The sequence below is a fragment of the Vanessa cardui genome, chromosome 15 (genome assembly GCF_905220365.1).
Source record: "Vanessa cardui chromosome 15, ilVanCard2.1, whole genome shotgun sequence".
Classification (NCBI taxonomy): domain Eukaryota; kingdom Metazoa; phylum Arthropoda; class Insecta; order Lepidoptera; family Nymphalidae; genus Vanessa; species Vanessa cardui.
In genome coordinates, this window is record NC_061137.1 from 9,122,010 (window position 1) to 9,144,162 (window position 22,153).

Here is a 22,153-nt window from a genome sequence, read left to right on the forward strand (position 1 = left end):
AATATCATATAACGTGATTACAATTGTTCATTTCGACTGTAATTATAGTCAGTATTGAATAATCAAAAATTATGGTAGGCGTAAAAGAAATGCGAAATAACATTGACCCAATTTCATATACGTAACACGAGTATTATACATTCATTAAAAAGTGTTTTTAAACTTATTCAAAATTAATCAATACGTAAGCGGCGAAAACTTCCGTTTCAAATATCCGGTAGAAAATAATTTTGCAATATTACGCAATCAATGTCCACTTCATTAGTCCTGTTGTCGGTGAAACAAGTATACAGATGTCATAAACACTTACATGAGGAAATATGACCTGATAGGTTTGACAGACGAATATTTCCCACGTCTATCAAAAATACGAAATGTTTGAATAACTCTTTCAAATAAAATAAAGGCAATCAATCTGTGAGTCGAAACGCCAGTAAAATAGATAAGGTTTAGAGAGTAGGACGCGCCTATCGTAACCGAATGATGGTACAAAACCGAGCAGGTTTTATTATAACACTATTATCACAATAAATCACAAAACTCATTTCAACTTTTTTATTATTACAAAAATTATTAAATAAATAGTAAGACAATCTATCGTGCAATGAATAATGTTATGTTATATCAATATTTTATTCTTAGTTGATCGTATATGCGTGTAACATTAATCTTATTAATCCAAGAAATATAGGTCACGCAAATCAAATATTTTTTACAATCGATTTTTTCAATTTGATAACACGAACGTTGTTCACGATCATGCATCACTTTCTTCAAAAATTTCACAAGTGCTGGGTCTTAGAATAGGTAAGGAGATTACGGATTTTTGTGGACGGTTTTTTCGATAAGTTTCTTGGACAATATTGGACTAAAATATGGTAAGTTACGGACTCGTCAAAGGAATTTAGATCCTTAAATCTTTTTTTTGGCTTTAACGCCAACTTCAGCCAACTTCGGCCAAAAAGGTACCTCAGTGGCGCCGAGATTTACTGCCAGCCGCATCATTCATAATACTAAACTTTTTTGTTATTGTTACTATAGAACTCATTAATTGGGTGTTGTACTTAATGATTTTATATTAAAAATATATATATATTTTAATTTTAAGAAAGTAGTATGTCTAACTGATTACTGAGCTATTTTGTTACTACTATCATTATAACCATAATGCATATCAAATAATTTTCACGACTTACAACCAAATCATCATAATTTTAGGCTTACGGTCTAATGGCTATGGCCGAATTTTTCAGCTTGAAGCAAAATGTCTATTTAAACTTATACTAATTAAAGATATTGCAAACGTAGTTGCAGTTAACAGCACACTGTCTATAACAAATTTGGTAATACCTAACGTTAATGAAGGCTATTGTTATCTTTTACGATTTAGTAACATCTATTCCCAAGTAAATGAAATACAAAATATATTACGAACGTTCTTAAAAATCAGTTTAACGGTAAAACAATCTCATTAAATACAGAGATTTCTTTTATTTATATTCATTTAATATTACGAAATTAGAAATTCAGATTAAGTAGAAATTATGAATTGGTAAAATAAAAAAATAGCTATTGGGACTAGAATTTATTTAACAAAAACATATTATTAAACAATATCAACTCAATTATGTATACGTATTATCTAATTAAAAAAATATTTTACTAATACATTTCACTTCTGTTTAAATTATTAAAGTAATAAATTTAAATATATGGGTTTGCAATTGAAAGCTTATTAGGATACAGGCTTTGACATTAGCTCATTTGATCCTGACTTTGATCACGCAATTCTTGCTATAGCATAAGCATACCCTTTATTGTTAGAATAATTATAAATAGTCTAGAAAGTAAGCAATAACACTAATTAATAAATGAGAGAATGATGTATCCTTGTTTTAAAAGTATAAGCTACATTATGAAACAATATATGCTTACGAATATACACGCAACATAAAAAAAAAAACTAATAGGCTCTAAGCGAAAGCAAAACACTATATAACGCTTAACTGTATAATTATAACGTAACGTGTTTTAATAATCAAAATCGTATATTCCTAAAATCAATATAAAATGGTTATATAATTATCGAAAATATCTACTATATATTTGAATAATTCTGATACATAATATGATACTTAGAGTCTAGGATTATCTTATTGTTATTTGGTAGAGATTTTGCCCGTATGGGCACCACCCACTCGTCATATATTGTACGCCAAGCAACAATACTTATTGTTGTTTTTTAAAAGGTATAAGGGACATAATATCTTAGTTCCCAAGGAAGGCAGCGCAAGGTGATGTAAGGAACGTGTAATATTTCTTACACTACTGAAGATGGTGACCGCTTACCATCAGGAGGCCCATTTGCTAGCCAAATTTACCGCCTATTATATATTATTTAAAAAGTTTCATCAATCATCTAACCAAGAATTTTGTGTGTATAATATTATTTTTTATAAAACTTGACCGTGATAATGGTATGTATATCATTAAAAAAGTTCATTGTATCTTTGTGTATATGTATAATACCTTAAATTTATCATATCGTCAGTCTAGATCAGAGCACATATCGAGAATGTATCGCAATGTATTCGTCTAAGTACTCTCTTTTCTTGAGTCAATAAACGTCGAATGTGTGTTACGAATTGTAGTTATATTTGGTATATTTTTCAATGCAATTGCGGGAAAACATTGTTTTGTAAGCGTAATTATAACTTGTTTAATGTTAACATTTGGTTACGGAATAAGCTCTATATATTTTTTATAGCGTATATATACACAGAGTAAAAATTACAAAATAAAAATTAGTAGACTTCGGCGATTAGCAGTATCATCTCGCTATTAATCTTTTAATTAACCTATATTTGTAAATATAAAGCTATTTCAAACTTGATTGATTGCAAAGTTTTTCCTAAATTAGTTTTCTCATACATAATATGATACAGAGTATGTTGCTTAATTCAGAACATTTATCATACTTACGGTTTTTCTTACACATAATACATTACGTTACGAAGTCAACACTTCACCAGTCACACCTTGATTTATTTATCGTAGTTGTAAAATTAGCATAATTCGGCTCATCTTGATAGCTGTAATGGATTTAAAGGCATGACTATATTTCAAATTTGATTCATAGTTTGTAATAGCAATTGCAGTAACTCGTTCATCTTGAAGATTATACGACCTTAAAACTTACGTAATCATTAATAATTATAAATGTAATATATTGGAATATTTACTTAATAAAATATAATAACTCTTTATTAAACATTTTTTGTGAATCACTCCATTCACAAAAAATGTTTGTTGATAAAATATATAATCATTTATATTTAATGATAAAACGTATGAAATATATACATACACAAATAATAAAATTGAAATATTTATAATCCTCTTTTTTTCATCCGCGTCTTAACGCGAGTTTTTTTTTTGAGAACTAAAAGTGCCTGATTGCTTATGTCCTTGGGTTTCAATCTAACATCACACAAATTTCATCAATATTGGTTCAGTAGTATAGCCTTGCGTAAATGACAAAGCTACTTTCATGTTTATGACATTTGTATATATTTGATGATCATAAAATTATTTCTTGTAAATCAATGCTTAAATATACAGTCTTATAAGCAATTGTGTTATTAGTTTTACAATAAGAATAAATTAGGATACTAAAAATGAAATATTGGATTAATTTATTTAAAGCAGAGTTAAAAGGTCATATTGTTTGTACTTATTTCAGTTCGATATAACATTTTGCTTTCCATTTACAAATTATGTATGCTTCATAATATCTCATCACTATACAGTAAGATTTAAAGATTACGTGAACAACGGAATGATTCGTTAAATGTAACATTATTCAACATTTATTATTACGTATATCTTCGATATGTTCATTGATTTACATCCCGATTGGAAAATGTTTGCGTCATATCAGATTTTTGATAACGAATGCGCATAATTTTTTTTTTCATAAAAACCTATAAATTAACCTTATAATATTACTAATAACACCTTGAAAAGACAATTGCTGGGCTAAGATTCCTCTTTCATATTGCGGAGATTTGAGTTTATCCAATCCATGCTATGCATTGCGGTTTAAATAAAAATACATACATTCGTATTTTTACATACAAGTTTCTTTACGTCGATTTCTTTCATCATCGATCACGGGATGGAATATAAGCACACTTTGACAATATGAAATTTAGGTAACGATTGTTTGGGTTTATATTCAAAAGCATTGGTTAAAATGAAATCATAACTCTATAGAATGTAATACTTACTATAATTTTTAAATCCCTCAAAAGTTTTGAAAATATTATTTACAGAGACTCAAAAAATTATAACAACTCAATTTACAAGTAATGTACCTACAAGCATTCTAATTAGACCAATAACGCAACGTGCGTGTATTGACACGATCGTATCACGTATATTTTCACTTTCTTCTTCAAGATGAGCCATCTCCTACTATCTAATGCATGAATTCGGGTGTAATAACCGACGACTTGTGTCTTTGAATTATTTATGAGATCACGTGATCTAATCTTAATATGAGGCATTGTACACGAGCGACAAAACTGTCGCACTGATGAATATAATTCATTTTATAAAAACGAAATTAAAAAAAAATAATAAAAAAAGTTTTAATATTTTTTTAATATACATATTTTCGAAATATTCTTATAAATACCGTCAATTTGATAGACTGAGATATTAGTATACTAGGAGACTATAAGTTTTATTTTTTTTTTAAATCTGTCTAAGATACTATGTTTAAATTATTTTAATGTAAAGTAATAGTTTCATTTATGTTGTTGTTGTGTAAACATTAAATTTTGAATTTGATTAAAAACAAACATTTTTAGTCACGGCTCGTTATATTTATTATTATTAATATTATTTTACAAATATTTATCATGCTTCGAATACATTTAAATATTTTCTATATTTCGAGTTTTTAATAGAATGTGATATCAACAGACAATAAATAACAACTTTAAAAATTGATCACCGATTGAATGGACAATTTGTCTTTTGTAGAGCTAACCACTTATCTGCCGTGTTCATGATATTAATGCTGAGGTAACATTGCATAACGATTCAAGATCTGTTATTCTACTACAGTAGAATAAATAAAGTATTTTTACCGACTATGATGTTTCATATATAACATCATAAACAATTATAATTGTATGTAATCTACTAAATACAACGTTCTTAGTTTATCCAGAATGCGTATTTCTTTATCTCTTATAACTGTTCACCCAAAGATATTTTAAAAAATATAAAACACTTATTATATTGACAATGTGCCAACCTAGGAAGCTAAGATGTTATGTCCTTTATGCCTCTAGTTACACTCACTTACTCACCCTTTAAACCGTAACACAAGAATACTACTTATTATTATTAAGTGATAGAATATCTTATAACTGATAAGTGAGTGATACCTACATGAAGAAATCATTTGAATCTATATAAAGTTACAATGAAACTTTGTTGCTTTCAATTGCGTAAAATTTTCTGGTATAGAAACATAAATATAAAGTAAATAGTGGCCGAGTAGTATCGGATAATTGTTCTCAGCAACATTTAAATAACCTTTGCATATATGTATTTTGTAAGCTTCAATTCTATGAGGTAGCATTCAAAGGTTACATTTAAATTCTAACAATTCGTAGAAGTCTCGCTGCTTGCCACTGAGCTACTTATCATCTTTCAACGAATATTTGCAGCTTATTCTAATACTCTACTCTAGTTTAATAAATATATCTGTTTGGCAAAATTTCATCCAAATTATCTAGGTTTAATAAAAAGATCTTCCCTCGTCACTTAGTATACATTGATTCGTTTTTTTAAATTAAATGTGAATATAACATGAGAATTAAATCAAATGAAAGTCCATTGAAAATCCTATGATGTTTTAAAACTTTTATTATGGTCATATCTCATAGCTCACTCAATTTAATTATCTGTGGTTTAAGAAAATGTACACATTATCCAATGCTTAAATTGAATATATAAACCATCACTAATGTGGTGACTACTCTATTTCGAATCCTGAGTTAGAACAATCTAAGTTCGCAATATACTATTATTGTTGAACTTAAAATCAGTAATTGTATTAGCTTAACAATATAGTCTCGAAAAGGAAGTGAAGCCTTGTCGGATCTTAAATATTAGTGTATTCGAGTGATCTTTTAACTCTAAGATATTTATAATAAGATGCTAGTATAAATTAACTGTATAAAATTAATGTTTTGAGTAGCGGCATCTTAAAAAATAGATATGAACTTCTCTTAAAGAAACCAGTAAAATCCAGTAAAATATCTTGTATTTTAGAAAGTTAAAATGATTGTAGAGAACAACTTTGTAGTTGCGTAAATGTTTCATAGATGGCGCTGTAAAGTTACTTATGATACTGTATTTTACTGTAAGTTTATTTTATTTTATTAATGGACATGATAAAATAAACACATGTTTTGAAGTTAAATAAAGTAATTAGAGTCCTCTCTTCAATCTTTAACATAATCCACATAAGGCGAGATAATATTATTTCATAATAATTTTCTTTTCATTCTCTATAATCTATATATCCTTATATTAATGCACTTATTTCTCTTATTTACTCAAATGTTTAAGTAACAAAAATATACTATACTTTTATAAAAAAAAAAACTACCGTTATAAAACAATCTCGTTATGAGCTAACAAATTAAATTATATAGGTACGCAACGTTTCGCTTCCTATTTTCACATAATATGTTGTTCAAATAACATATAACAAATCGCTTTTCCGCTAAAATGTTCTAACCGATATACAAATAGTATTTTTAGCTGATATAACTGTTATTATAATATGTAATGCATTCACATTTAATTTCATAATAGTAGAGTTGTGTAGAAAAATACGAACGAGTCCGGAAACGCAAGTTTCCACGCAATATATTTATTCACCGATTTTATACCGCAATCCTTTTTCAAGATTCAAGTGACCTAACCATAAACTATTAACCATGAAACAAAATTACCTGATTCTAGGTCTTTTTATCGTAATATTTAATGTTGTACAATCAAAAACAGTCATAAACAAAAAAAGGAGCCAAGTTAAGTTAAATAATACTGAAGTATAACACTATCTTATAGATCAAATTGATGTGTCGTACTGAGATACAGTTCTTAAAAATTACTTATAAGATCCAAAAGTTCAATGTATTGAAGGAAAATTATTCAGTACAAGATAGAGATTCAAAAAAGCGTAGAGCTAATACTTGTTGACTTCCAGGCAGAATGTATATATAATTTCTAGTTAACTAACATGACTCTGTAAATTCCCACTGCTGGGCTAAAGGCCTCCTCTCTCTTTGAGGAGAAGGTTTGGAACATATTCCACCACGCTGTTCCAATGTGGGTTGGTGGAATACACATGTGGCAGAATTTCTATGAAATTTGTCACATGCAGGTTAAAAATTTTGAACGAAATCAATTTATTTGTGTTTACAATAACAACAGCCTATAAATTCCCACAGCTGGGCCATAGGCCTCCTCTCCCTTTGAGGAGAAGGTTTGGAACATATTCCACCACGCTGTTCCAATGCGGGTTGGTGGAATTCACATGTGGCAGAATTTCTATGAAATTTGTCACATGCAGGTTTCCTCACGATGTTTTCCTTCACCGCTGAGCACGAGATGAATTATAAAGACAAATTAAGCACATAAATCAGCGGTGCTTGCCTGGGTTTGAACCCGCAATCTTCGGTTAAGATGCACGCGTTCTAACCACTGGGCCATCTCGACTCTTTTTTATTTAGAAAAAGAGTAACTACATAGTTTCTTGCCGGTTCTTCTCGGTAGAATCTGCATTCTTAACCGGTGGCAGTTTCACTTAAGATAGTCAAATAAAGATTCAAAAGTGCTTGTAAAAACCTAACTTGAATAAGGTATATTTTGATACAAATCATCAATGAATGCACTCCTATTTTTTTCATGTCGAGGTGATTCGATTTTATAATAAGTTTGCAGTTACCAATGAAATATTGTTATTGAAATTGCAATTTCTTTATATGTATTATAAACATAAACAAAGTTTTGAATGAAACTAAATAGAACTCATCAAACAAAAACAAGAAATCAAATTTCCTCAGTTTTTAACTTATTATTATTTCCTGTTACCACAAAACGCCATAATTACATTATATTTTGATTACAGCATTATATTATAGAATATGTCGCCCGTCGTTATCTAACTTTTCATACATTAAATACTTTTTTTATTAATAATAGCCAGCAGCAAAGTCTCAGCGCGAAGTGATCACATAACATGAGCTTAAGTACATACAACAAAAGGAAGTAGATTCTAAATAATACCGGAAAATATGAATTAATATGTGTAAACATAGGTTAACAAATACATTTTAAATATATTTTATTTATGTGATCTTGTTCCGTCATAGAAAGTAGGTTGATAATCGACATCCACTCGTGACTCGTATTTGCAGACGCCGGAACAAAATTATCTTAAACACTCATTCAAAGTGTACAATAATCGTCTGATACGATTATGTTGTAGCTTCAATACAGGCCTGTGGGAAAACCACGTAGGAAACGTTCTACGTAACAAAAATATTTTATTATACGCTCTTGTGCGTTTGAAAGGGAAACATTTTTGTTTTTTTTTTTGCGATATTAACATTTTTGAAATATTGCAGCAATTGTGTCTGCCAGCAACATTTTTACTAAAATAAACAAACTTGTTAAGACCGTTGTTTTACTATCGTGTTGTGTATTGATTATTTTGATACGAAGAATGTAGTTTTATGTTCAGCGTGTCTGAGAGAAGTTTGGCTGAACATTATCATACAATATGTATAGTATACAAGTCAGTGTATAACGTAGCCACAGCAACACGTGGCCTGCTAGTATAAAATAAAAAAAGTGCAATATGTAAATAATAATCTTGAAATAAAGTAGTTATAGGATAGTCTTTGATAAAAAAATACTGATTTCAAACGTTTGAGTCCACTTTTATCAGTACCATTATGTTATTATATTAGATTAAATCAATATATATATATATATATATATATATATATATATATGTTTTTTATTAGGTTAGGTATTACATGATTTGTGAAAAATTGAAGTGTATCTTGATCCAAAATTGCATAGATTATAAAAAAATAATCACGGCTAAATTTCATGAAAAATAATTTGCTATACTAGATTTTTTCAATTTGATTTAAAAATAATAATAATTGCATCAACCCAGAGTATCGATAGTAAAGTTCCAACTAGTCAATATTCAACGTCCATCTAAGAAAGATTCTGATTTATAAAAAACAAATCTAATTTGCAGCTTCAAACAGTCCTTCAGCTATTCAGATCAATTGCCCATTTTATTTTAATATAATGGTAACTCAGGATTCAGAATTCCGTTGCGAATAAGAATACCAATAATGTTTGTTTATTTTATTTCAAATCTGTATTGTGTACGATAGGACACTTCTAAATGTTTGTCTGTAAAGGGCTATAAAAAATAAGATACTCATTATAAATACAAAGTTTCCTTATTTTTATTAACAATTAATAACTCCTAATACTATATAACTGTTCTATACATAATAAAATACTGACCTATCGATTATTAAAACAATTAAAATACATGACAAGCCTCGATTAAACTGTCTCTTAAATTTTAATGCTTCGTAATAATAAATTTATAAATAGTTTACAATGTAAAAAAAAAAAACAGGCACATTCAGATTTTTATAACTAAATTATAATTCATTGTAGTTTTTTTTTAAATAAGTTTAAGCGTTTTTTTAAATCAATATGCTCACAAATTATTATTTGTCAAGTATGTTAAACGTTATTAGCAGTAACTGAAAATGTTACAGGTCTGTTTTCTTACGGAAATGCTTTTTTATCAATTGGATATTTGTTGATAATAATTATATAAATGTCTTATCATACAACAACAACAACAGCCCGTAAATTCTCCACTGCTGGGCTAAGTCCTCCTCTCCCTTTGAGGGTTCGGAACATATTATGTATAATAATACAGATAAAACAGTAAAATTATAACTAGTCAATATAGCTAAGAAAAATCTTAACATAGCGTGTGATAAATATTACACTATTAACTTAATCATTACACAGGTCTAAAAAAACTTAACGGCTATTTTTGTGAAACTTTATCCAGTTTTGGAGCTCTTTTGTGATGTCCGTATGTTATGCCACCTGCAGCCGTATGATACATCTGATTTGGTAGGAATCCTCGCTCATAATGTCTCGGAATAACCGACGACTGCGGCAACTGGGATAAATGTCGGCCACTTGATAACGCTTCATAAGCGGATAATGAATCTTTAGTATAACCTCTTTTCATGTATTCTATCTGGATACTGGACGGTATATAAGAGTCCAATAAAGATGTCGGGCGCCTTTTAAAAGGAATTGCGTAATTTTCATTCGGTCTTGGAGTTAAAGTACTCGATATGTATCCTCCTCCAGTTGGGTAAGCGGGTTTTGTTGAAGGACGATAAAATGGCAAAGCTTTTGGAATATGTGCTAAATGTGCCGGCGGTGCCTTCAAAAGTAGTGGGCTTGGACTGGGCAAATCTATAGGGTGTCTGTATTCATCTCTAATAGGCGTCCGAGAATTGTAGTACCTTGGATAACCTGAACCCGAAGGTTTTGGTAATGGTTCTTCAAAGTGACTAGGATATGACTTAGGATTATTTAAATCGTTATTATGACTTTCATCGACAGAATTTGTGTCTATGTATTGGTGACTTTGGTAGTAGTCCTTTGGCGGTGGTGCAGATATAGCAGTGGGATAGTGAACGACTGGCATTTGATATGCCAAAACAGGTGTAACAGAGGCCTGAGCTGGTGCTATTGTCGGTTGAGTGTAACTATAGTACGATACAGGAGCATTGTACGGCTGTAGATATGTTTTAGCCGTCGGTGTCACATAAGTAGGCACTTGAATGTAACCAGAATGCTGTTGGACATTTTGCGGTTCCTGATACGACACTTGAGTGACAGCTGGCGCAGGTAGTTGTACTTCAGGACGAGGATGGGCCGCTTGCTCTGTAGGTTCATTGTAGTATTGAGGAACCAAATAAATTTGCATTGGTACATTTGACAAATACCCAACCATCGCTTGCTGTGTAGCTGTTCCATACTGAGGTTTCGGAGTAGCTGGTGGTCTTTCTGGATGTTCAGTAACAGCGTATTGATGTACATAACGATTCTGCTGTGGCGCTTGAGTCGGGTTAAAATATTGAACGAAATTATTTTTGAGATAGTCAAGCGGTACTAAGCCCGGACCTGAAGCACCATAACCTTGCTGCTGTCCTTCTGACTTCTCATACTGTTTTTGCTTTTCACTTCTTAAGTTATCTTCTTCTATATCCTGTAATTCTATCTTTTTCTCAGCTGTAACTGCGAGAGCCAGTAGAAAAATCGGTGCTATCTGAAACATAATAAAACATATACATTAGTATAAATAAATAAATGAAAAGGTATGTCAATGGTCAGTGAACTCATTCGCTAAAATAGGTGCGATTAGGTGTGCCACGGGATAACTAGATCCTATCATTACAGCGAGCATAGTCGACGAATGGAAAAAAACACACAACAGTTTATTATAAAACCGGTTGCTATGCAACGCACTTGTAAAAGGGAGCGTGCCAGCTTTTACTCTCAATTTATGTGGTTATCTAATTGCATTCCACTTTCTGGTGGATGTAACTTGCGGTTTCCTTGATTAACATTATTATAGTGACAAGTATTATACGCACTTACGGTCCACTGTAATGATGATCTATGTATGTAATTAACTTTTGTAATATATAGTCTTAAAACGTATGTTCATGTATAAACTATCTAACAATCCATTATTATAATTATTTCACAATGAGCAACTCTATAATTACTTAGTTTTATTCAATAATATGTAACAATAAAGTAAATATAAAATACCGATTTCGCTTGGATAAAATTCATTCATAAGATATTCTTCCCACTTTTCAATAAAAAGGGTTACTATATTTTTTCAAAAGAACTTTGTTAGTGAGCCCGCATAGTAAAAGAGTAACTCCATTTTAGATACATTTCAAACTACAGGACACTAGTTTCGGTGATTTCGTGACTAGTCTCAACTAGGAGCAAATGCAATAAGCAAATAGACAAATAATTAATAATTATATTAAAAGTTTAAATATAATTTTGTCATAACATTTTTGAGTGCAACATATAACCTTATATTAAATAGCCTATAATGTTCCTCAACAATTGGGCTATTAGAAGAAATAAGAATTTTTCAAATCGAAATGGTATTTATAAAAAACCAAAATTCCTCAGTTTTCTCAAATTAATTAATTTATTAAGAAATGTACTTGTGATGTAATTCGAAACATGCAAATGATATTAACATAAAAACAGATTGATATGTGAAATTATGATATATAAAAGCGGCCGTTATATTACGCGTTCCTTTGTTTTTTAATTTCACATCACATGCGATGATTGAAGATACGTAATTTTGAAAGTGCTTTTTCTTCGACTCCGTTATTTCTTTATTGTTTTATATTAATAATAATAATAAAAGAACATTTGTTTCATTATTTTGATGTAATACACTGTCTTAGTTTATTTTTTACTTTCATAATATTATTTGCCTCTCCATATGGGCCAATGATGAATCATATACAAAACATAATAGGTGATTGTAAGTTCAAACCCGACTAACACAACTTAATTGACTTACATAATGTTATACTTTACTTATACTAATTTAACAAATACAACATAGATTTGGCCTTAATAAAACACAATATTGGCAACCTTATCGCTACATAGTGATCTCTTCCAGACAACCAACGGTGTAGGTTAGGATAGCTCATAGAATATGAGTTGTGTGGTACCGTAATAATAAATGTTGTTTGTTAAATTTGTAGTTTTACTACACTTCGTAATCGGACCCAAACTTCCTTCATGTTTCCGATATATGTATATGTGTCAGAAATGTGTCCACCAAACCACATTGAAAAAATGTAATGAAATAAAAACTTCTTAAAGGAAGATGGGATGATGGTGGATATGTCTTAGGCCAAAAGTTACTTTTAATTAACGTTTATTTATTAGAATTAAAAATCAGATAAGTCACGTAAGTAATCGTTACTAGGCATGTTAATTTACATCACGTAAATACAAGCGTCAAGAGGTCAACATTTTTATAATTTTCCACACATCTTATTTAAATGTGATTGACATGGCAATATACAAAAAGTTCTTACATAATTTCATAAATTCCTTTTTTTAACTAGTCAACTAACTTACTTTTTTCACACGTCACTTTCTGCATATTTAACCTATTGATAAATTGATTGATAAGGGTTCACTTCTTATCTGAGTTTCATCGTTTTGCTTTCATAATAATCACAAACATATTATATGTAATATGTTTGCGTTTAATATTAAAATGTATTACTTGTACTGAACTCTACTAGGTCTTATAATGATGTAACGAAAAAAAGTAAAGTCAAAAAAGTATATTATACTAGTAGTCGCGCGCGGCTTCGTTGACGGTTCAGGGGTTCGTCATCAAAAAAGTAGTAGTACTACGTCTTTTCTTGGAATTCATACCAATTTTCATCAAATTCGTTTAAGTGGATTTGTTGCGAACACAGACAGGCAGAGTTAGTTTTGCATTTATAATATTAGTTTGGGTAGTATACGCTAATAATATAAAAAATATAACTTATTTTAACTTTTAAAAAATATGTTTTTTCTTACAATTAATAATAAGTAGTGATGATAGCCTAGGCGAACATAGTTAAGTTTGCTTCTTTGTTAAAATTTGGACATATATATGAATAAATCAACGTCACTCTTTTAAACAAATATTACAAGCAAATAAATGTGTATCAGTTGTATTACAAAACAGTGACAAACTATCAACTACAAGTCATATATCATAGTTTTGAAAGTAAAGTTATGTATCAAAATACATTTAACCCACGCAATTTAAAATTAATATATAATTTTAAAATAATGAGTGACACCAAAAAGCGTAGGCAATAACAATGGCGTATACGTAATACGATTAAATTCTTTTATAAATTATCGTTACAAATAGCTTCACTGATTGAGATTACATCTTAAGATGTTAGCTTTTATTTTAACAAGGTTATGTTTTATGGTTACCTTTACCTATAGTTCTTTGCCAGATGTGAAAATCCTTCTATTTCATGTTAACGCCCCAATCATGGGGTCTAAGCTATTATGTCCCTTGTACCTTTAACACAGCTTCAGTCTTATAGTGCCCTAAACCAATAAATAATAATAGTTAAAAATATCAAGTACCAAAAAGACTTATCAGACAATATTACTTCTAAGAATCAATATTCAATGTGTAATTTCTATTATTAACTTATTCAATTTTTAGCGAATGTGTAGAAAGTTATCTATTATATAATGCTCTAATATAAAAAATCTGATAAGTATTATATTCCTTTTATTTCAATGATTGAAATATTAGCTTATTACTTCACCTAACATGTTACTAGTCTTTTTACATAAAATGATAACCATCTGACCTTTGTAACCCTGATTAACTAAACATTGGTAACAAATAACGCTTTCACTGTGGCTTATATATTAATATTATATAATGTTTTAATATAGGTAGGCGAACGAACAAATGGACCACCTGATGGTACATTACCGCCCGTAGAAAATGGCGATATAAAAAGTGTTACCATTGTTTGCCCTGCACGCTACCAACTTTGTTAACTAAGATGTTATATCCCTCGTGCCTGTTACACTAGTTCACTCACCCTTCAAAGTAGAACACAACAATACTGGGTACTGCTGTTTGCCGGTAGAATATCTGATGAGTGGCTGGTACTAGTGAGAAATAAATTTAATCCTTAGTCTTATTTTTTTTTTTTCATGATCTCTATATATTTGATTGTAACTTGAAATTATAAATTTATAGATTCAAAGACATAATATCTAATATTTAGGTCTTATGTATTATGTCATAATTCATGAATTACAAATGAAGTACACACATATATCAAGTTAAATCTAGGTGAAGCACGTTAAGTTATTTATCAAAAAAACTACGTCTCTGCACTGCAAGGATATCGACTTGATATAAGATAGTACATAATAGTATAAACAGGCAATTGCTTAACATAGCTTGTCATATGTGTAAACTTAAAAAAACTATTACAAAACGTCCATTATTTTAGATGTCTTATAATTGAAATCTAAAAAAGGTTTAATGTAACCTTTTTTAGAGGTAATAAACTATTAACAGTTTATTGAAACTGATAAAACTTCCAAATACATGTTTATAATTATACATGTAATTACTTTAATGGATACGTAACTATTAAAAAATTATATTTTTGTTTTGAATGAAATTGAATTGAATGTATAATTACATAACCATAACCTGTCCTACATCGAATATTTGACGAGGAGAAGCATTTGTTTTTATCCTAAAACTTTTATGTAGGAATTATATATTTTAAACCTAAAATAACGCATTATACTACTACTAATTTTAATAATACTATAGTAGATCGTCTAAGACCATGAGAAAAAAAATCTGTTTTATCTATTGTATTAATAAATAGACTAAATATAATATAATAAATGCACTCTAACTAAATCATTAAAACGATAGTTAGTATTTGCAGTCCAGAGCCTAGTTGAGGCATTCACAAAGGAACTAGTACATAATAATATAAAGCATTATTATAGTATAAGGTATATAAAGCACGACACACTAACAATTATATTATGAATAAGTTTAGCTGTTCATATATTTTATTATTGCCTTGTACATCTGTAAACTGCCTCGAGATTTTTTAAAACAACTTGAGCCACTTGTGAATTTCGCCAGAACGTGTAATAAAAATATTAAGAAAAAAATCTTAAACTGGAACGAACCATATGTGGCGAGTCCTAACTTCACCAAATATTGCAAAAGTTCGGTCTCTGAAGTTATTTTTTTCGTCCACTTCTTATTTCAACATAAAATATCATTTCAGCGTAAACGTTTATCGTTATTGTGTAATTATCATTTTACTCTTATATTTTGAGAAATATATGAATTAGAGTTCGATTATTTTAAAACAAGTATCGATAAAAAAACATTACTTATGTTCCAATGAAATAAATTTCTACACTGATAAAGAATTAAGAACCAAATCGACCCAAATCTATTTAATAACAACACTAAATCGACTTTGCGGCATTTAACATTTTTTATTACTTAAAGCAAACATATTATTACATATATGTTTTAATGTAAATTTATAAACTATATATTTTTATTCTGACATTGTCTGTATCTCCATTTTTTTGCTAAACTACTGAATGGAATTTGGTTCGATTTTCCCTAATCGAGATGCGATATAGCGAGATGAACGAGTAAGCTTTGCATATATTCTCTGTAAATATTTTATGCAAAACGGCCGAACTAATACGATTGTTTTTTTTCAAAAATAACTGTTTTCGTATGCTTTCGTGGCTAATGGTTTAATCTTAGGAGCTCAATGAAAACAATATAGTCAAATAACTACAGGTCTTAAAAAAGCCTACAGTAAAGTTAGCACGTATCTATGTTTTACGGTATATTCATAATAACTAATTTTATGTATTACAAATTATTAACAAGCTCAAGTTAAACTTTCGCGCAAGCGAAGCCATTTTATCCTAGTCTTCATGCAACCCCTAATTGGATAAATAATCGTTTATTCTAGTGTTATGCATTAGAAGATATAATCGTCTACAAATCAAGTGAAAAAAAAAGTTAACTGCGAACAAATAAAATACTTGGTAGTTAAATATATCCAAATTTGGACTACATAATATTAAGCACGCCATGGACATATTGATCTTTGATTTACAATAAAATTATTATTCATATTTCTCAATATGTCAGACTCATATAAACTAATAAATTAATAAACGTTATTAAACAAATATATTTATTAAATAATTTCTTGTTAATTTATAGGTGATAAATGTTACCGCCGCACAATATTAACATTCAATTCAAATTGGCAGTATTGTTGAAATTATTTTATAAGCGTTCCTTAAATTAGCAAGCTACACGTTTATTTCAAAAACAATGCATTGCGCATCTTGTTTTAAAAAATTCTACCTATCATGTGTTAAATTATTCATAAAACGATTAGAAAGATCCAAATTTATTTAAATATCGTTCGAAATAATATGGACACGGATGACATGAAATATTGTATCGTAACATGTTTTTTTATATGAAAAACGAGGAGATTTATTCAGCGTTTCTTAACCTCAGTTCGCGACCCAAATCCGGATCGATGACGGTATTGGGATGGGTCACAGAAATTTTGGAAAGACATGGTGAACACCGTAATCTATGTATGTTATTTTTAACTCGGATCGGAACGCAATACGTATTATGAGACGGCTGGATTATAAAAATTGCTTGAATTGCAGGGTGATAGAGTTATAAAAGAAATATTTGCCACAATGAGTCTATTTGCACTAAATAATATACTCCTATTATTTTAATATCACTGGAACACATACGAAAAGTCAGGTTCGCAGCCTTAAAATATATTTACATTTTGGGTCACCAGCGAGAAATTTTAAGAACCGCTGATTTATATGATAAGCTCCCAAATTAGGACATTAAGAGTACACTATGAAGTGGCTCGCTAAGCCTCCAATTAAGCATCAAGTCACATGAAATAGACTAAGTTACACCTTATATTACTTACATTATTTATTTTATTACCTATTTAAATTTGTATGTATTATAGTAGTAATAAAAAAGGGAAATTACAGTAGATTTTTATCATTTCATTATAATTAATTATTTGCATTAAATTAAAAAATATATTTAATTATATTGATGTAGTAGAACTTCTCACGCGACTACATAAGTATACAAACTTATGAAACAATTTGTCGTGCTAACGCCTTAATTGCTTTTCGCATATAGTATGTATGAACTTGTAATAAAATCTCTTTAGCTATACCATTTGTATCTGGCTGGTTTTGGTATCATTAAAAAGTTTTAATTTTAAAGAAGGCACTTCCAAATTCAAATTAGGAATTTGTGTGATTTTCATTTGTTTTTGTTGTTGTTAAAATGAGTGAATCTAAAGAAGAAATTCGATACATTTTAAAATTTTACTATAAAAATGGTAAAAATGCAACTCAAGCCGCGAAAAAAATTTGTGATGTTTATGGACCTAATGCAGTATCTGTGAGAGTAGCGCAAGTTTGGTTTAAGCGTTTTCAAGCCGGAAATTTTGATATCAAAGATGCATCTCGCTCTGGTCGCCCTGTTACGGACAAAATTGATGCCATTTTTGAAAAAGTGGAGCAAGATCGGAATATTAGTAGTGACGATGTAGCTGAAGAACTGGCAATTAACTACAAAACGGTTTTGACTCATTTGAATAAAGCTGGGTACACAAAAAAGCTCGATATATGGGTGCCTCATGAACTCACTGAAAGAAACCTAATGAACCGTGTACTCATTTGTGATTCTTTATTACGACGTAATGAAACCGAACCATTTTTGAAGAAGCTGATAACTGGTGATAAAAAGTGGATCACATACGACAAGAACGTGCGAAAAAGATCGTGGTCAAAGGCCGGTCAAGCTTCACAGACTGTGGCAAAACCCGGATTAACTCGCAACAAGGTAATGCTGTGTGTATGATGGGATTGGAAGGGCATCATTCATTATGAGCTGTTACCGCCCGGCAGGACCATCGATTCAGAACTGTATTGCGAACAATTGATGAGATTGAAGCAAGAAATTGAGAGAAAGCGGCCAGAATTGATCAACAGAAGCGTGTGGTTTTTCACCATGACAACGCTAGACCTCACACATATTTAGCCACTCAACAAAAATTACGAGAGTTTGGCTGGGAGGTATTAATGCATCCGCCGTATAGTCCTGACCTTGCACCTTCAGATTTTTATCTGTTTCGGTCTCTGCAGAATTCCTTAGGCAGTGTCAGGTTAACATCATGAGAGGACTGCCAAAACCACTTGTCGCAGTTTTTCGAGCAGAAGCCCCAAAATTTTTACAGCAATGGGATCATGTCACTACCAACAAGATGGCAAAAAGTTATGGAACAAAATGGCACCTACATACTTTAGTCAAATGTAAATAAACTATAAAAAAAACTTTTTGAATTTTCATATAAAATACGAAGAAACTTTTTCCCCAACCTATTATTAAATATTGAGTATATCTTAGTCACCAATAAATATATTCTATGCAATGATGTTCTAGTAAACAGATATGTCATTAACGCGCAAAAAGTGAAGACTAGAAAACGTCCTAATTGGGACGTTTGCCTTTAGTCGTTTTTATCATAATTATGCCAGTAATACGTTATAAAACATCATAATTATGTAGTAATACGTTTTGCGTAATTAAAACATCTAGTTATCCCTTTTATTTATTGTTTTTATCAAGTTATCCTTTTTACTTGTAACGAAATGTAAAATAAACGGTCCCCGGCGCGGCACACTTTTTTCTGTTGTTTAGTATGGGTACAACATATCTGTTTATTAGAATATCATTGATTCTATGAATATATCTCGAAGTTTAAGATTGAAAACTTTATCTAGATTTGTAGTAAAACGTCTACGGATAAATAAAACAATTACTTTGACAAGATATCTTCGACTCCTAATCTTCCATTTATACGTGTCAATAAACTATCATTCGAATTAAGTAGGAAAAGCAATTATCCCCTTTTTAAAAATTTTTTTTTTTTTGCGTAATATATTCCCTTCGTATTAAAAACTTTGTATTCTATACTAAGGGTGGCTGCAATGGGAATGTTCCGATATACGAAAAATTTGTGACTTTTCAACGATAAAAGTCCAAAATTGTGTCTTTCTGGGGTTGAATTGGACTACGTTTAGCCGACCCCAGTGCGGAACATTATTCAACGGAGACACGAATTCACAAACAAGTTTGTTCCCGTTTTCATCGTCATGTTCCCGAGACAACGCGGCCGGTGTAAAAAGTGTGCGGTTTAAAGTTTACTCTCGTCTGCATAGCTTTGAATGTTCAACAAGTCAAAAATATGAAGAATGAAATAGGGTAGGCAGTTTTGTAAAAAACCAGAATTGACGAAATTTAGGTTAGATATGCGCCGTCAGCAACAACCTAATGCTAACTGCTAAAAAGCTATTGACCCAGTTGCATGATTTTTCACGAAACCCAGGAAGGAAGCTTTGCTATATTCAAGCGGGCAGTTAATCCTCCCCCTTGGATTCAACTGCTTCCGCATATCTATGTGTCCGGTAACCTACAAGATCACCATCTGAGCGATTCCGACGGAAACCGAAGTGGCGGACGCAAAAGAAATTGACAAATATAATTATGTAGTTTAGTAACGAAGTAACAGTAATAAAAAAAATTATATAACTTTAACTGTTTTTCTAGTTAAATCGGTTTAAATTGTTAGTTAATAAATTGGTTAATAGAACAATAAAAACAAATAGATCGATTGTTCATCTTAATCACGAGAATAGACATAATAATCTTACGCACACTTACTTTTTGATAATAAAAAGAGACTTGTGTGAATGTGTAATGGCTCAAATACAATATAATAAATAGGCAACACATATTTTACTTGCTTCCCTACCTTTTCTAAATAATTATCCATCAAATATAAATTTTCTAAACGATCAAACTATAAGAAAACCCTCAAAAATTTAAATTAAGTTATCGATTAGAATTATTATTCGCATCGATTCTCGTAACATCGTTGGGTCTTTTAAATCGATATCGATTTGAATTTTACGGCCGATCTGAGTCGTAATTGGAATTATAAAGACCGCTTTAATTAAGTGAACTTCAAAAATGTTACAGCAATCTAGCAAGAGTTTTACCGCATATTCCAGTATTGCAAAATACATTACTATTTAATTAGAATGGATTTAGATTTTATTTATGAGTCAGTCGAAAACCTTTGAAAAAAGATTTATATAAAAGTACCTTTACTGTTCCTTAAAATTATAGCTCATTACAGGTCTTTTGTATTGAAACTGTTTGATGCTGTTTTGTGCAGCAACAAAAACATTGTTACCAAACAATAATATGTTATGCCAAAATACTACCTCAACTTAATAATAGTGTAACAAATATGTGGTCGTCACATTAATATGTATATAGAATACATCAAATACCAAGTAATGCTTACCTGTAACAATTTACGAACCTATCAGCTTCAATAACAAAAATATATAGGTAGTTCGTTTTCTTATAATATTATTTTTTGAATCAACGTTTATTTTTTTAATGAAACTTTTACGATAAACTGAAATAAACACACACAGACAAACACATGACGCTATATTACGTGCATTTTAACATAAAATGAAATTCAAATTGACCTCTATGTTAATAGATATACAACATACAGTTCAAATGTGAGCTCATCTTATACTGATTGCTCTGTTATGATAATAACATCACTCGTGATTGTAGCGAATCCACTCATAAATTTTTGTTTAATAGTTTTATAAAATTGGTTCAGTTTTTTTTGTATGACGCCTATACAAAGAGGCGAAGAAGATTACCAGTATTTACAATTAAAAAAATATATCACATGTCAAATCTCACCTTTAAAAAGAACATGATGACCCCGTTTTGATAAAACACTTCACGAGTTTTCGAACTTATTGTTTTATAAACACATCAAAGCACTTCCGCTGAACAAGCAGTCACCGCATCTTGACTCGTAAGTGTGGACTGCACTGTTTCTTCATATCCGTCTGTTTCCAAGCGAAGCCACTAGAAACCCTATAATATTAAAAGTGATAGTTACTTCTTTTTCACTAGATTGCACTCGATAATGACATAGAAATTTTAATTGACAAGTCCATATTCAATAAAAACTTTTTTAATTCTGAATTTTGGTGCGCAAATTAAAAAAAAATCGATGATGATAAGAAATGTAAATATGATATATAATGTTTTTACTTTTTTTATTTAAGAAAGAAGGCGTTCGGCCGGCTACTCGTTTGGTACCTAAGTGGACGCTTGTATCTCTTGAGGCGTTGTTAAATACATTCTACATATCGG

The 22,153-nt window shown here is 30.2% G+C and overlaps 1 protein-coding gene across 1 annotated transcript; it reads right to left on the reverse strand.

Moving 5' to 3' along the window:
- Positions 1-10,045: 10,045 nt before the first annotated feature.
- LOC124535868 lies at positions 10,046-22,153 on the reverse strand. The gene is made up of 3 exons (XM_047112264.1): positions 22,052-22,153; positions 21,692-21,871; positions 10,046-11,488 (listed from the first exon to the last, which is right to left on the reverse strand). Exons 2-3 carry the CDS (start codon positions 21,704-21,706, stop codon positions 10,187-10,189), a joined length of 1,317 nt encoding a protein of 438 aa, XP_046968220.1. The 5' UTR covers positions 21,707-21,871; positions 22,052-22,153; the 3' UTR covers positions 10,046-10,186.